This window comes from Pongo pygmaeus, chromosome 20, assembly GCF_028885625.2.
Source record: "Pongo pygmaeus isolate AG05252 chromosome 20, NHGRI_mPonPyg2-v2.0_pri, whole genome shotgun sequence".
NCBI classification, from domain to species: Eukaryota; Metazoa; Chordata; class Mammalia; order Primates; family Hominidae; genus Pongo; species Pongo pygmaeus.
Genome location: NC_072393.2, coordinates 64548738 through 64565134, shown reverse-complemented (window position 1 = coordinate 64565134; position 16397 = coordinate 64548738). Strand labels below are relative to the sequence as shown.

The window sequence follows — 16397 nt, the reverse complement described above, 5'->3', positions numbered from 1 at the left end:
CCGGGGGAACTACATTACCCAGAAAGCTCTACATTGAATGACAGCGCGGCAGAACCAGTAAGGGCTCAGAATAAAGGCGTTTCTGTGTGCCCACATAACCTAGTGGCGGGATTCTCAGCGTTCTCTGATAGCGACCATTTTGATTAATGTTGGGTGTATTTCTGCGGTTTGTGAGGTGAAAGGCGCTGGAGCTATGGGTCCGAACCGCGGTGTGTGAACCCAGAAGGTGAAGAGTCCTTGCTGCACAGAGGCAGATCTTAGGCCCCGTAACGGCGCCCGTCGCTCCCGGCCGTGCTTTCCCTGCTTACTCGGATGGCGGCGGGCGCCGCGCTGAGGCTCCCGGCTCAGGTAATTGTGCCTTCCCTGCCCTCAGGTCACCTCATCCTAACCCGAATCCTGAAGCAGCGAGAGAGCGGCGGCTGTTCACAGGTCTGCAGCCCGGACCCGGCGTCGGGACACTGAGGCGTTCGCGGGAGAGGTCCCTGTTTCTGACACCTGTGGGATGCTGGGGGGAGAGCGACAGGCACAGGGACCGGCGCGGGCTATGGCCTGGAGAAGGACAGACCCGGGAGGATGGAACTGGGTTCCACAGGCGCCTGTAGGGAACAACGTGTGAGGCGAAGCTTCTCCTGGAAGAGCAGGCTGGGGGCTGTGTATTCACTGTGAAGACGCTAGAAGCCATGGAGAGTTTCGAAGAAAGGAGGGATGCGATCCAAGTCCAGGCTTTTAAGGTTTCCCAAAGGCCAAAGGAAGAACATAGTAGAGGGGATGAGGACCTTGGGGTTCTGGGAGGTTGACTCCTTTATTGATAGATCACATAGGTGGTAGAGATGACATTTTGCACTGAGACACGCAGGTCGGACAACCAGTCCGAGGTCACCTAGCTCCAGCGATAAGAAAAGGTTCAAGGAGACCTGAGCTTATCAGATCCGCTTTGTAACGTCTGCTTTCCCCTCAGACACTCCTGGCTACAAAAGCATGTAAAGAACCCACTGAGGGGACCGGGCAAGGTGGCTCCCACCTGTAATCCCAGCACTTTGGGAGGCCGAGGCGGGCGGATCACCTGAGGTCGGGAGTTCGAGACCAGCCTGACCAACATGGAGAAACCCCGTCTCTAACAAAAATACAAAATTAGCCAGGCGTGGTGGCGCCGCATGCCTGTAATCCCAGCTACTCAGAGGCTAAGGCAGGAGAATTGCTTGAACTTGGGAGGCAGAGGTTGCGGTGAGCCATTGCACTCCAGCCTGGGCAACAAGAGCGAAACTCTGGCTCAAAAAAAAAAAAAAAAAAAGAACCCACAGAGGGAATTGGAGGGTGTTCCATTCCCTCACTGGCCTTATTCCCCATTCACATGTTCTCTAGCTTGTGATGTCCTGGGACTCTTACATGCCATTTTTTCAGTCCTTTGATCTGAGAACACTGGAGAAACCCTAAACCCAGAATCCTAAGTCCATGACACAGGATGTATGGAGGTATTCCCATTTCTGTCAACCCATGTAAACATACTTTGAAGGTTAACTACAGAGTTGGTACCAGGTCATGAAATGCTTAGAGGTAAAAATTCGGTGGGGAGGCAAGAGGGCGGCGAGGAGATGATGTTACCACAGTCCCATTTGTCTGCAGGCATCATCTGGCTGCAAAGAAGAGAACACACTGTGTTTGAGGGAGGAGGAAGGAGGATCGGAGTTTAAGCTCCTGCCATAATGCAGGTGAGGGTTACTGGACCATATTAATGAGTAAGGAGCTGTGGCTGGATTCAAGATTCACAGTTTGTAAAGTGGCAACTAGATTTTCCTTTTTTATTTTGAGCGGGAGTCTTGCTCTATCGCCCAGGCTGGAGTGCAGTGGCGCGATCTTGGCTCATTGCAAGCTCTGCCTCCCGGGTTTATGCCATTCTCCTGCCTCAACCTCCCGAGTAGCTGGGACTAAAGGCGCCCGCCACCATGCCCAGCTAAATTTTTGTGTTTTCTTAGTAGAGACGGGGTTTCACCGTGTTAGCCAGGATAGTCTCAATCTCCTGACCTCGTGATCCACCCGCCTCAGCCTCCCAAAGTGCTGGGATTACAGGTGTGAGCCACCGCGCCCTGCCATGCCCGGCTAATTTTTAATATTTTTGGTAGAGATGGGGTTTCACCGTGTTAGCCAGATGGTCTCGATCTCCTGACCTCATTATCTACCCGTCTCGGCCTACCAAAGTGCTGGGATTACAGGCGTGAGCCACCAAGCCCGGCCGGCAACTAGATTTTCTAATGGACTGTGAGGGCATGAAAGGGGAATCAGGTATGACCACAAGGTTTTTGGTCTTATCATCTGCAGTGATGGAAGCTGCATTGACTGAGATGAGCACATAGTTAGTAGGTATAATATTCATTGGGGATATGAAGAGTGTTGTTTTGACCATGTTAAGAGTCTGAGGTAGTTTAGCCTCCATTATGACATTGACACACTTCAAATTTTCATGGTAAATCTTTTGTGGGGGCCAGGAAGGGGTGGTTGCAGGCTGAGGGCTGAATTTCTTGCTTGGGGCCCTGGCTGACATTGCCACAGGAGAAGGAGGCAAGGGCTCATGAAGATAGGGTATGTCAGACAACATGGTTTGTCAGGGGGCATAGACTTCCAAGGGTAGAATAGATAAGAGATGTAAGCAGAAGCACAGAAATAATTGAAGGAAGATGACACTTGCGCCAAGGCTGGTACTTATTCACCACTCTGTGGACTCACCAAGATTTTGAGAAAACTTTGTTGGTGCTTGGGGGTTTTCATTCGGCCTGGTGGATATATGCTCAGGGTAAATTTGGTTATCTGTGACAGACATTAGGCCTGACGTGGACAGCTGATGGGCTGGGATTTTATTTATTTTTTTCTTTTGTTTTCCACTTTTCTTAGATCATTCTCCATAACAAGGGAGTGGGATTTAAATGACTAGGTGGACAGAGGAAAGTCGTCATTGTAGAGGGGTCACCAAGTGCAACACAAGTGGAATAAGGCCATGGATATCTAAAGCCCCACCTGGTTCTGTGGGAGTGTGGAGCCATGCAAGAAGGACTTCATAGAATGACTTGGGACTGCATTGCTATTGGGAGCCATGAGAATTCTGTGGTAATATTGGATCCTGTTTGAATTTGCCAAGCATACTCTGCGTTCTGTCAGCCACACTGTGGCATAAGGCCGAAAATGAAAGCCCAATGTGATGTGCAACCTTGGTGTGTGGTGATACTGTATGACCTCAAATGGCCTGAGCACAAATCCCCTTCCCACTCTGTTCTATTGGATAATGTATCCTGGCCTAACAACCCTTTTCATTAAGGGATCAGGCACAGTTTCTGGTTATTATACTTTGTACTGGGTTTCAATTCCATTTCTACTCAGGATTATTTAAGGAAGTCAGTGGCACCCTCCTGAGAAATCAGGGGCTATCACACCCTCTTCATCCTACAAAGTGTGCATAACACTGTCCCTGGTTTCCCTTTGTTGTCCACAGTGCAACCCCCATGTGGTCCTCTCTGCCAGGCTGTGAGTTATTTGATTTTGAAATTGCTGTGGATGGCATCTGTACAGTCTCAGGTGTCAATTGTTTCCCCAACACTATAACCCTAAGGGGAGAATCTCACTCAGAGCAGTAGAAGGAAAAGAAGGGGATTAAAATACTTTAAGTTGTTGGCCAGGCTTGAAGGCTCATGCTGTAATCCCAGCACTTTGGGAGGCTGAGGTGGGAGGATTACTTGAGGCCAGGAGTTTGAGATCAGCCTGGGCAACTTAGCAACACCCCATCTCTTAAAAGAAAGTGGTTGATGTTGCACATGGGTAAGATCCCATCTCCATAGAAGGCTGAGGCCTTGGGGGTAAAGGGTTTGAAGTTTCCATGAGCCGTGATCACACTACTCCCCTCCAGCTTGGGCGACCAGAGGAGAACCTGACTAAAAGAAACCAAAACTGTAATTTGTGTTAAGGCTCAAAAGAAGCTGATGGTTGGGGGATGTCACGTTGGGGTGGCCATGACATGTGCCTATGCTGTCTAAAGAATGATGTGTAAGGCCGGGCGTGATGGCTTATGCCTATAATCCCAGCACTATGGGAGGCCGAGGTGGGTGGATCACCTGAGATCAGGAGTTTGAGTTCACCCTAGCCAACATGGTGAAGCCCCATTTCTACTAAAAATACAAAAATTAGCCAGGTGTGTTGGTGGGTGCCTGTAATCCCAGTTACTTGGGAGGCTGAGGCAGGAAAATTGCTTGAACCTGGGAGGTGGAGGTTGCAGTGAGCTAAACTGCACTCTAGCCTGGGCAACAAGAGTGAGACTCCATCTCAGAAAAAAAAGAAGGATGTGTATTTAGAGACGGAATATGTCTAATGGACCCAGGCAACTGCACTGGGCTTTATGTGAGCTTGGATATACCACAGGCATTAGCTGTCAGGAGGGGGTGGACCCTTTTATGTTAAGAGCACAGCATAGCCGGGCGCGGTGGCTCACGCCTATAATCCCAACACTTTGGGAGACTGAGGCGGTTGGATCATGAGGTCAGGAGTTCAAGACCAGCCTGGCCAAGATGGTGAAACCCTGTCTATACTAAAAATACAAAAATGAGCCAGAAGTGGTGGTGGGTGCCTATAATCCCAGCTACTCGGAAGGCTGAGGCAGAGAATTGCTTGAACCCAGAAGGCAGAGGTTGCAGTGAGCTGAGGTCATGCCACTGCACTCCAGCCTGGGTGACAGAGCGAGACTGTGTCTCAAAAAAAAAAAAAAAAAAACAAGCACAGCATAGATCCCTACTTTTCCCCTGCTTCTTAATTGCTGATGGCTATACTGAGTGACCAGTGGGCCCACGAAGAGACAAAGGCACCAGTGGACTAGTTTCTCCTCTGTGCTGAGGATCTTGGGAGGAGGATGGGCGAGGGGGTGGGGGTGTGGGAGAGGTGGATTGTGGTACCTCAGCATAGGAGCTGTTTGTGGTTTCATCTGTCACCATCATAGCAGGGCACTGTGGCATTTGAAGATGTGGCTGTGAACTTTTCCCAGGAGGAATGGAGTCTCCTTAGTGAGGTTCAGAGATGCCTTTACCATGACGTGATGCTGGAGAACTGGGTACTTATATCCTCCCTGGGTAAGTTCCTTACACCCTACCCTATTTCCTGAATAGATCTCTGCCCCTCCCCTTTTTTCCCATTGGCAAGACTGTCTTTATCATGTCAGGACCATGAGCACAGCTTCCTTCCCCACTTCTCTGGGTAGGTTTTGTGGTTGGTAGGTCTGAGGTTTGTGTACTGCCTTTTCTCCTTGAGCAGCCCCAATACCTGCTTTGCTGCAGACTCTCAGGGAAGGAGTCAGAGTCAGGTGTCTCGTAGTCAATCTAATGCATTTCACCTTGCATGTCCCCGCGTTGCTGTTTGACTTTGTCCAGATCTGAGACGCCTGTGTGTCCAGGTTCTACTTCCTTCCTTTAGCTGACATTACTTGATGCCTGCCTGTGGCAGGAATTGCCATCACTCATGTTGTCACTGCCTACATAGACCCAAAGGCAAGACCCTCCTTAGAAATTCTGTTTTTAGGCCAGTTGCGGTGGCTCACACCTGTAATCCCAGCACTTTGGGAGGCTGAGGCGGGTGGATCACGAGATCAGGAGATGGAGACCATCCTGGCTAACAAGGTGAAACCCTCTCTCCACTAAAAAATACAAAAAAATTAGCTGGGCGTGGTGGTGGGCGCCTGTAGTCCCAGCTACTAGGGAGGCTGAGGTAGGAGAATGGCGTGAACCTGGGAGGCGGAGCTTGCAGTGAGCTGAGATCGCACCACTGCACTGCAGCCTGAGCAACAGAGCAAGACTCCGTCTCAAAAAAAAAAAAAAAAAAGAAATTCTGTTTTTAGTAATTAGTTTCCTTTCCTGTGTGTTATGTTTTGAACCACTGTTGCTGAAAACTACCCAGCACATATTGGCAGGAGGAAGAGGATAGGGAGTCCAGTGATGTGGCCTTTGTGACCAGCCAGCATTTCAATTTAATCAGGTGGAAATGGCCTTCCTGGCTCATCACTGTTTGCTGCCACAGAGGCTAGTTGCCCCAGTTCTGCCCTATCTTTGCCTTAGTACTTATGTCATCCAGGTTCCATGTACTTCATCATCGTGATGGTGGGATGGAGAGTCCTCAGTGCTGCAGAAGAGGCAATTGAATCCAGGCTCAGCCTGATGTGCTCAGAGAGAGCCTGTCACTGAGGAGTGGCACCTGGTGGGAGGGCATGAGTTCGAGATTTTATTCAAATCGTATCAGAAACCTATTCTATTTGACTAGTATTTTTGTGGCCAGTAGGCACTATTTCTGTCTTTTCCTCTCCATTCTTGAGAGCATCAAATTTGTCAGTTGTACACCTTGTCACTTGTACTCTGATGTCCATCCCCCAATGAATCTTCCAGTCTCTGGACTCCACATCTCACCCATTTATTTTCTCATGTTTACTTCTAGAGTGCTGTCTGATACTGGCATAAACATTGTGTATTAGCAAGTGTGTACAAATTGTGTGTGTGTTTTTTTTTTTTTTTTTTTTGAGACTGAGTCTCTCTTTGTCGCCCAGGCTGGAGTGCAGTTGCGTGATCTCGGCTCACTGCAAGCTCCGCTTCCTGGGTTTATGCCATTCTCCTGCTCAGCCTCCCGAGTAGCTGAGACTACAGGTGCCCGCCACCACGCCCGACTAATTTTTTTGTATTTTAAGTAGAGATGGGGTTTCACTGTGTTAGCCAGGATGGTCTCGATCTCCTGACCTTGTGATCCACCCGCCTTGGCCTCCCAAAGTGCTGGGATTACAGGCGTGAGCCACCGCACCCGGCCAAGTGTGTGCAAATTGTTAAACTGTTCTGACCAAGAGCTGTTGTCTTGTAAATCATTTTCTTAGGCCTGTACATAGCCTTCTATATAGCATTAATATAGATAGCATTATATATTTATAATATAAATATAATAATTTATATATATAAATTATTATATATAGCATTATATACCTGTCATCAGGTAATTTCCTGCAGACAAGTGGTTTGCAAAGGAAAGAGTTATACACCAGGTGCATTGGCTTACACCTGTAATCCCAGCACTTTGGGAGGCCGATGTGGGTAGATTTCTTGAACCTGGGAGTTTGAGACCAGCCTGGGCAACAAGGTGAAACCCCACCTCTACAAAAAGTAGCTGGGCATATTGGCCTGTGCCTGTGGTCCCAGCTACTGTGGAGGCTGAGGTGGGAGGATCACCTGAGCCCAGGAGACAGAGATTATGCCACTGCACTCTGTGCTGGGTGACAGAGTGAGATCCTGTCCCTCAAGAAGAAAAAAAAAAATTGTAGACCCTGGCTCAATTCTCTGTGTTGCATGTATGCTAATGCCCTTCATATCATGAGGCCGACATTCTGTGACCTTTATAGCCCAGTAATGATAGCCTCATCTTCCACGTGAAGCCAACTTTCTGTTCCTGCAATATTTCCGTGGAGTAATTGGTTTGTCAGACACGCTTGTGGGTGGGCTGTGCCTTCCCACCAGAGTTAACTTGAATTCATCAGCATTTTCTTGCTTTCAGGTTGTTGGTGTGGATCAGAAGATGAGGAGGCACCTTCTAAGAAGAGCATTTCTATACAAAGAGTGTCTCAGGTCAGCACTCCTGGGGCAGGTGTGTCTCCCAAGAAGGCCCACTCTTGTGAAATGTGTGGCGCAATCTTGGGAGACATTTTGCACTTGGCAGATCATCAGGGGACACATCACAAGCAGAAACTGCACAGGTGTGAGGCATGGGGGAATAAATTGTATGATAGTTCAAACCATCCGCACCAGAATCAGTACCTTGGAGAGAAACCCTATAGAAGCAGTGTTGAGGAAGCATTGTTTGTGAAGAGGTGTAAGTTCCATGTGTCAGAGGAGTCATCTGTCTTCATTCAGAGTGGAAAGGACTTTTTGCCCAGCTCAGGATTACTGCAGCAGGAGGCCACCCACACTGGGGAGAAGTCAAACAGCAAACCTGAGTGTGAGTCTTCCTTTCAGCGGGGAGATACTCATTACAGCTGTGGAGAATGCATGAAACATTCTAGCACCAAACACATATTTGTTCAACAGCAGAGACTTCCCCCTAGAGATGAATGTTATTGCTGCGAATGTGGGAAATCCTTTAGCAAATACGATAGCGTCAGTAATCATCAGAGAGTTCACACTGGGAAAAGACCTTATGAATGTGGAGAATGTGGGAAATCTTTTAGTCATAAGGGCAGCCTTGTTCAGCATCAGCGAGTTCATACTGGAGAAAGACCTTATGAGTGTGGAGAATGTGGAAAATCTTTTAGTCAAAATGGTACCCTCATTAAACATCAACGAGTTCACACTGGAGAAAGACCTTATGAGTGTGAAGAATGTGGGAAATGTTTTACTCAGAAGGGCAATCTCATTCAACATCAACGAGGTCACACTAGTGAAAGACCTTATGAGTGTGAAGAATGTGGAAAATGTTTTAGTCAAAAGGGCACCCTCACTGAACATCATCGAGTTCACACTAGAGAAAGACCTTATGAGTGTGGAGAATGTGGGAAATCTTTTAGTCGAAAGGGACACCTTAGGAACCATCAGCGAAGTCACACTGGAGAAAGACCTTACGAGTGTGGAGAATGTGGAAAATCTTTTAGTCGAAAGGGCAACCTCATTCAGCATCAGCGAAGCCACACTGGAGAAAGGCCTTATGAGTGCAGGGAGTGTAGGAAATTATTTAGGGGCAAGTCCCACCTCATTGAACACCAGAGAGTTCACACTGGAGAAAGGCCATATGAATGTAATTTCAAGACAGCTCTGGGTTTCGTATTCATCAGAGAGTTCACACTGGAGAAAAACCGTTTGAGTGCAGTGAATGTGGGAAGTCATTTCCTCAAAGCTGTTCCCTCCTTCGACATCAGAGAGTTCATACTGGAGAAAGGCCTTATGAATGTGGAGAATGTGGAAAGTCATTTCATCAGAGCTCTTCCCTCCTTCGACATCAGAAAACTCACACTGCAGAAAGACCTTATGAGTGCAGAGAATGTGGGAAATTCTTCTCCAGTCTCCTTGAACACAGGAGAGTTCACACTGGAGAAAGGCCTTATGAATGCAGTGAATGTGGAAAAACATTTACTCGAAGGTCTGCACATTTTAAACATCAGAGACTTCATACTCGAGGAAAGCCTTATGAGTGCAGCGAATGTGGGAAATCCTTTGCTGAAACCTTCAGTCTTACTGAACACAGGAGAGTTCACACTGGAGAAAGACCTTATGAGTGCAGTGAATGTGGAAAATCATTTCATCGAAGCTCTTCTCTCTTTCGACATCAGAGAGTTCACACAGAAAGAAGTCCTTACAAGTGAAAAGAAATTCAGGAAATTCTTCAGCTAAACCTCTGTGCATCTTCTTGATCAGAGGGTTCTTACTGGATCAGGACCTTATGAGTGTGACAAACATGGGATATTCTTTATGCAGAAGTATTGTTTTATTACATACAGAAGAGCTCCCACTGCAGAAGGGCCTCTTGAGTGCGATGAATGTGAGAAAGCCTTCCGCCTTCTGTCGTTGGATAACAGATTGTTCTCATAAGGAAAACACTGTACACATACAGGAAATATTATTTCTTGTAAAACATAACACTGGAGGAGATGCCTTATGAGGGAGCCATCTGCCTAAATTGACATACCTTCAGCATCTGCATAAACTCAATTATGTTGGAGCTGTGTGGCATTTTTCACCCTGCCAGGTTCCCTTGCCAGACTTATGACTGTCAGTTATCTGGCAAAAGCCATTTTATGTTGACCACGAGGCAGGTGTTCACCGTGCATCATTCATTCACCCCATGATGTTCTGGAAGTAAACCTTGGTTGTCTTTCGTTGGCCAGAGGAATTGGTGAGTAGTCTCAGCTGTCATTCCTTTCTCATTTCTTTCTGATGAGCGAGACCATGGATCTGTCTCAGTACTGGTCCAGAGTGGTCTTCTGTCAGCTTGAAAAGATGGACTACCTTTTTCAGGGACCTTATGGGTCTCATGTGATTTTTTTTTTTTTTTTTTTTTGAGACGGAGTCTCATCTGTCGCCCAAGCTGGAGTACAGTGGCGTGATCTCAGCTCACTGCAAGCTCTGCCTCCTGGGTTCATGCCATTCGCCTGCCTCAGCCTCCCGAGTAGCTGGGAATACAGGCGCCCGCCACCATGCCTGGCTAATCTTTTGTATTTTTAGTAGAAACGGGGTTTCTCCATGTTAGCCAGGGTGGTCTCGATCTCTTAACCTCGTGATCCACCCTCCTCAGCCTCCCAAAGTGCTGAGATTACAGGCATGAGCCACTGCGCCCAGCGGGTCTCATGTGATTCTTCAGGCTCTTAAGTTCCAACCAAAGAACATTCTGCTTCCCATTGCTCTGATTCGCGCAATGAACAAGGCCTTATTGTTTAAGCTTCCTTCAATCTTAAGAGTTGTATTTACTCTTTGGGGTGGTTTGGAAACAACTGGGTTCTGGTGTCATAAAGGGGCAAACAGCTTTTGTTGGGATCACTGGACTTTGTGTGCCTCAGAGGGGACAGTATGATGACAGAATATACCGTCTCTTCACTTGTGGCATAGTTTTCATGGCTGCCCAAGGCCTCCAAAGACTCTAGAACTTTGTGGTCCTTATTTGTTGACTAGATACTCCAGTAATTTCTGGGTTTATAGATCAACCTGAGAAGGGAACAGTGTTTGTGACATCCTCTGATGCTTCTGAGATCAACACGAAAATTTTCTCTCTTTTATAAGGGATATTGCATTCTGCTCAGTACTGCTGAGGGAAATCTGTTCCCTAGGTCCTGCAATGCAGCCATGTGCCCTGATATCCAAAGTTTCGTAGGGTGGTGTCCCAGGTTATGAGATTATAACAGGAAATCATAATTTGTAGAATTTCTGCATTTATAGGCAGTGGAGGACACTGCAAGAACAGAGTTGGAATGCATGTCATCCACGTTGATTCAGTTACTATGTATGTGGTGGACTGTCAGGTACAGAAATTCTCAGAACCTCCATAATTATGAATCTTGTGTAGCTGAGGCCATTGTCAAAGGAAATAATATAAAGGATTTGTGGATTCCTGTACCCTTTCTTGGCTGTTCACCTCAAGGCAATTCCTGCATTGGCAGGAGGAAGAGGATAGGGAGAAGGGAGATCTCTTAGTCCAGTGATGTGATCTTTGTGACCAACCAGTGTTCCAATTTAATCAGGTGAAAATGGGCTTCCTGGCTTATCAGTATTTGCTGCCGCAGAGACTCATTGCCGTACTTAGGGCATGAGGAGATTTTGTATAGTTATCAGGCATTTTTGTCAAAAATAATAGAAAATCCATGTTTTCCTTTTTTTTTTTCTAAGACAAGGTGTTGCTCTGTGACCCAGGCTGGAGTACAGTGGCGAGATCATAGTTCACTGCAGCCTCAGACTCCTCAAGCAATCCTTTTCCCTCAGCCTCCCAAAGTGCTGGGATTACAGGCCTCAGCCATCATGTCCAGCCCACATTTTTCTTTTGAACCAATTCTTTAAAGCCATAATAAGGAATAAATGACATTCTATAAACTATACATATTTAAACTATACCATGTGGTAAGTTTAGACTTTCGTAGAAACCCATGAAAGTGGCTGGGCACAGTGGCTCATGCCTGTAATCCCCACACTTTGGGAGGCTGAGGTGCACAGATCACAAGGTCAGGAGATCGAGACCATCCTGGCTAACACGGTGAAACACCGTCTCTACTAAAAATACAAAAAAATTAGCCAGGCATGGTGGTGGCAGGCACCTGTAGTCTCGGCTACTCGGGAGGCTGAGGCAGGAGAATGACGTGAACCCAGGAGGCGGAGCTTGCAGTGAGCCAAGATCGCGCCACTGCACTCCAGCCTGGGTGACAGAGTGAGACTCCATCTCAAAAAAAAAAACAAACAAAAAACCCTTGAACGTATAACTTATCCATCGCCTTCATATTTACCTGGAGCCTATTGTTTTTTATTTCCTTTTTGCAGTCGGGGTCTCACTGTTACCTGACTGGAGTGCAGTGACATCATCATAGCTCACTGTAATCTGAAATTCCTGGGCTCAGGCAATCCTCCCACCTCAGTCTCCTGAGTAGCTGGAATCATAGGCTTGAGCCACCATGCCTGCTTTTTTTTTTTTTTTGTTTTGTTTTTGAGACAGACTCTAACTCTGTCACCCAGCTTGGAGTAAAGTGGCGTGATCTTGGCTCACTGCAACCTCCATCTCCTGGGTTCAAGTGATTCTCCTGCCTCAGCCTCCAGAGTAGCTGGGACTTCAGGCGTGCACCAGCACACCCGGATAATGTTTGTATTTTTAGTAGATACGGAGTTTCAACATGTTGTCCAGGCTGGTCTTGAACTCCTGACCTCAAGTGATCCGCGTGTCTTGGCTTCCCAAAGTGCTGGGATTACAGGTGTGAGCCACTGCATCTGGCATTATTACTATTTTTTTTAAAGAGATGAGGCCTCCCTATATTGTCCTACCTAGAGCCTTTTCACCCAGGCTGGAATGTAGTGTCGCCATCTAGGCTCACTGCAACCTCCATCTCCCAGGTTCAAGAAATTCTCCCACCTCAGCCTCCCTATTAGCTAGGATTACAGGCGTGCACCACCACACCTGGCTAATTTTTTTTTGTATTTTTGTAGAGATGGTATTACTGTGTTGGTCAGGCTGGTCTTGAACTCCTGCCCTCAAGTGATCCGCCTGTCTCGCCCTCCCAAAGTGCTGGGATTACAGGTGTGAGCCATCGTGCATGGCTGAGCCTTTTAACAGGGTGTTTCTCTCTGCTTTCCAGACAACCATTGAATTAGTGTGCTTTAAAACAAATTAGTTTGTATTTTCTGGAATTTTATATGAATGATATCTTAAAGTATTTCCTCTTTCCAATTTTGGGTTCTCTACTGTGTCATTTATTTTGCTATTAGTGATAATATATCACTAGTTCATTCCTTTTATATTCCTGAGAAGTATGACATGCTGTGAAACATCGGTGTTTGTATATTAATCCATCTTTATATTTGAGTTGCTTCTCACTTTTGTCTGTTATAAATAATACTGATACAGATATTTGAATATAATTCTTCATATCCATATATTTCACTTCTCTTATATTAATATCTCCATGTGCAGTGTCTGAGTCACATGGTAGGTAAAACTTTTTAAGAAATACCAGGCTGGGCGTGGTGGCTTAAGTCCTGTAATCCCAGCGCTTTGGGAGGCCGAGGTGGGCGGATCAACTGAGGTATGCCTGTAATCCCAGCTACTTTGGAGGCTGAGGCAGGAGAATCACTTGAAACTGGGAGGCGGAGGTGGCAGTGGGCCGAGATTGCACCATTGCACTCCAGCCTGGGCAACAAGAGTGAAACTCCGTCTCAAAAAAAAAAAAAAAAGAAAAGAAATACCAAACTGGGCCGGGCACAGTGGCTCACACCTGTAATCCCAGCACTTTGGGAGGTCGAGGTGGGTGGATTACCTGAGGTCAGGAGTTCGAGACCAGCCTGACCAACATGGTGAAACCCCATCTCTACTAAAAATAAAAAATTAGCCGAGTATGGTGGCATGCACCTGTAGTCCCAGGTACTCAGGAGGCTGAGGCAGGAGAATTTATTGAACCCAGGAGGTGGAGGTTGCAGGGAGCCGAGATCACACCACTACGCTCCAGCCCAGGCCACAAGAGCGAAACTCTGTCTGAAAAAAAAAAAAAAAAAAACCAAACTGATCTAAATTAAAATGATTCCTTCCTTTTGTATTCCTACCACCAGTGTCTGAGAATTCTTACGGAGAGAGTATGGTTAGCCTTTTAAATTTTCATTTTTTAGGCCAGGTGCAGTGGCTCACGCCTGTAATCCCAGCACTTTGGGAGGCCAAGGCAGGCGAATCACGAGGTCAGGAGATCAAGACCATCCTCATGGTAAAACCCCGTCTACTAAAAATACAAAAAATAAAATAAAATAAATAAATAGCTAGGCATGGTGGCTGGTGCCTGTAGTCCCAGAACTTTGGGAGGCTGAGGCGGGCGGGTCACAAGGTCAGGAGATTGAGACCATCCTGGCTAACACAGTGAAACCCCATCTCTACTAAAAATACAAAAAATTACCCGGGCGTGGTGGGGTGTGCCACTCGCGAGGCGGAGCTTGGGGTGAGCCAAGATCGCACCACTGCACTAGATCTGGGCAACAGAGCGAGACTCCACCTCAAAAAAAAAAAAAAAAAATTCATTTTTTAAATACATGGGTATTTCTTTTTAGGTAAAGTGTCTATTCATGTCTGTTGCTTCACAAAAAATGAGCTTTTGTGAAAAAAATTCACAAAAATGAATTTTATTTTCCATTACATTGAGAAATAAGAAAATAGGCCAGGCGCCCGGTGGCTCACGCATGTAATTCCAGCACTTTGGGAGAGCAAGGTGGGCAAATCACGAGGCCAGGAGATCGAGACCATCGTGGCTGACATGGTGAAACCCCGTCTCTACTAAAAATACAAAAAACAAACAAAAAAATAGCCAGGCGTGGTGGCTGGCACCTGTAGTCCCAGCTACTCAGGATGCTGAGGCAGGAGAATGGCGTGAACCCGGGAGGCGGAGCTTGCGGTGAGCCAAGATCGCACCACTGCACTCGATCCTGGGCGACGGAGTGAGACTCCGTCTCAAAAAAAAAAAAAAAAAAATTCATTTTTTAAATACATGGGTATTTCTTTTTAGATAAAGTGTCTATTCATGTCTGTTGCTTCACAAAAGTGAGCTTTTGTGAAAAAATTTAACAAAAATGAATTTTATTTTCCATTACATTAAGAAATAAGAAAATAGATTTCCTCTTTTACCAAGGACCCGCCAACATGGGCCGCGTTCGCACCAAAACCGTGAAGAAGGCGGCCCGGGTCATCATAGAAAAGTACTACACGCGCCTGGGCAACGACTTCCACACGAACAAGCGCGTGTGCGAGGAGATCGCCATTATCCCCAGCAAAAAGCTCCGCAACAAGATAGCAGGCTATGTCACGCATCTGATGAAGCGGATTCAGAGAGGCCCAGTAAGAGGTATCTCCATCAAGCTGCAGGAGGAGGAGAGAGAAAGGAGAGACAATTATGTTCCTGAGGTCTCAGCCTTGGATCAGGAGATAATTGAAGTAGATCCTGACACTAAGGAAATGCTGAAGCTTTTGGACTTCGGCAGTCTGTCCAACCTTCAGGTCACTCAGCCTACAGTTGGGATGAATTTCAAAACGCCTCGGGGACCTGTTTGAATTTTTTCTGTAGTGCTGTATTATTTTCAATAAATCTGGGACAGCAAAAAAAAAAAAAAAAAAAAAAAAAGAAATAAGAAAATAGGCCAGACATGGTGGCTTAACGCCTGTAATCCCAGCACTTTGGGAGGGCAAGGCGGCAGATCACCTGAGGTCAGGAGTTTGAGACTAGCCTGACCAACATGGAGAAACCCTGTCTCTACTAAAAATACAAAATTAGGCCGGGCGCGGTGGCTCACGCCTGTAATCCCAGCACTTTGGGAGGCCGAGGCGGGCGGATCATGAGGTCAGGAGATCGAGACCATCCTGGCTAACACGGTGAAACCCCATCTCTACTAAAAATACAAAAAATTAGCTGGGTGAGGTGGCGGGCGCCTGTATGTAGTCCCAGCTACTCGGGAGGCTGAGGCAGGAGAATGGCGTGAACCCCGGAGGGCGGAGCCTGCAGTGAGCCGAGATCGCGCCACTGCACTCCAACCTGGGCGACAGCGGGACTTTGTCTCAAAAAAAAAGCAAAATTAGCCTGGTGTGGTGGCGCATGCCTGTAATCCCAGCTACTGGGGAGACTGAGGCAGGAGACTCACTTGAACCTGGGAGGCAGGGTTGTGGTGAGCCAAGATTGCGCCATTGCACTGTAGCCTGGGCAACAAGAGCGAAACTCAAGAAAAAAAAATGGTGGAGTGTGCTGGTGTGCGCCTGTAGTCCTATCTACTCAAGAGGCTGCGGCCAAAAGATCACATGAGCCTGGGAGATCAAGGCTGCTGTGAGCTATGATCACACCACCGTACTCCAGCCTGGGTGACAGAGCAAGACCTTGTCTGAAAAAAAGAAAAAATTACGTCGGACGCGGTGGCTCTTGCCTGTAATCCTAGCACTTTGGGAGGCCAAGATGGGCGGATCCCCTGAGGTCAGGAATTCAAGACTAGCCTGGCCAACCTGAAACCCCTGTCTACTAAAAATACAAAAACTAGCAGGAGGTGGTTGTGGGCACCTGTAATCCCAGCTACTTGAGAGGTTGAGGCAGGAGAATCGCTTGAACCCAGGAGGTAGAGGTTGCAGTAAGCCAAGATCATGCCATTGCACGCCAGCTGGGTGACAAGAGCAAAACTCCGTCTTAAAAAAAAAAAATTGCCGGGCGC

The 16397-nt window shown here is 47.1% G+C and overlaps 2 protein-coding genes across 10 annotated transcripts in view; both read left to right on the top strand.

Moving 5' to 3' along the window:
- LOC129020304 (zinc finger protein 418-like) overlaps positions 1 to 16397 on the top strand; it is a 35320-nt gene that overhangs the window by 7160 nt on the left and 11763 nt on the right. For 3 of the 9 annotated variants that reach the window (XM_063658569.1, XM_063658570.1, XM_054464442.2), the window contains exons 1-5: positions 53 to 348; positions 1624 to 1709; positions 2887 to 3099; positions 4973 to 5102; positions 7552 to 9879. In XM_063658569.1, the coding sequence (XP_063514639.1) occupies positions 3034 to 3099; positions 4973 to 5102; positions 7552 to 9377 (2022 nt within the window). In that variant the 5' untranslated portion in view covers positions 53 to 348; positions 1624 to 1709; positions 2887 to 3033 and the 3' untranslated portion in view covers positions 9378 to 9879. Of the gene's footprint in view, positions 1 to 52; positions 349 to 373; positions 430 to 1623; positions 1710 to 2886; positions 3100 to 4972; positions 5103 to 7551; positions 9880 to 16397 lie in introns of those variants that run through there. The other 6 variants (XM_063658571.1, XM_063658572.1, XM_054464445.2 and 3 more) reach the window with 6 other exon arrangements.
- Positions 14012 to 15340, top strand: LOC134738861 (small ribosomal subunit protein eS17). Its single transcript, XM_063658585.1, has one exon. The coding sequence runs from the start codon at positions 14851 to 14853 to the stop codon at positions 15256 to 15258; it is 408 nt and encodes a 135-aa protein (XP_063514655.1). The 5' UTR covers positions 14012 to 14850; the 3' UTR covers positions 15259 to 15340.

Bases quoted from the DNA above. Each gene is read 5' to 3' on its own strand.
- LOC134738861 (XM_063658585.1), top strand. From the start codon at position 14,851: ATGGGCCGCGTTCGCACCAAAACCGTGAAGAAGGCGGCCCGGGTCATC.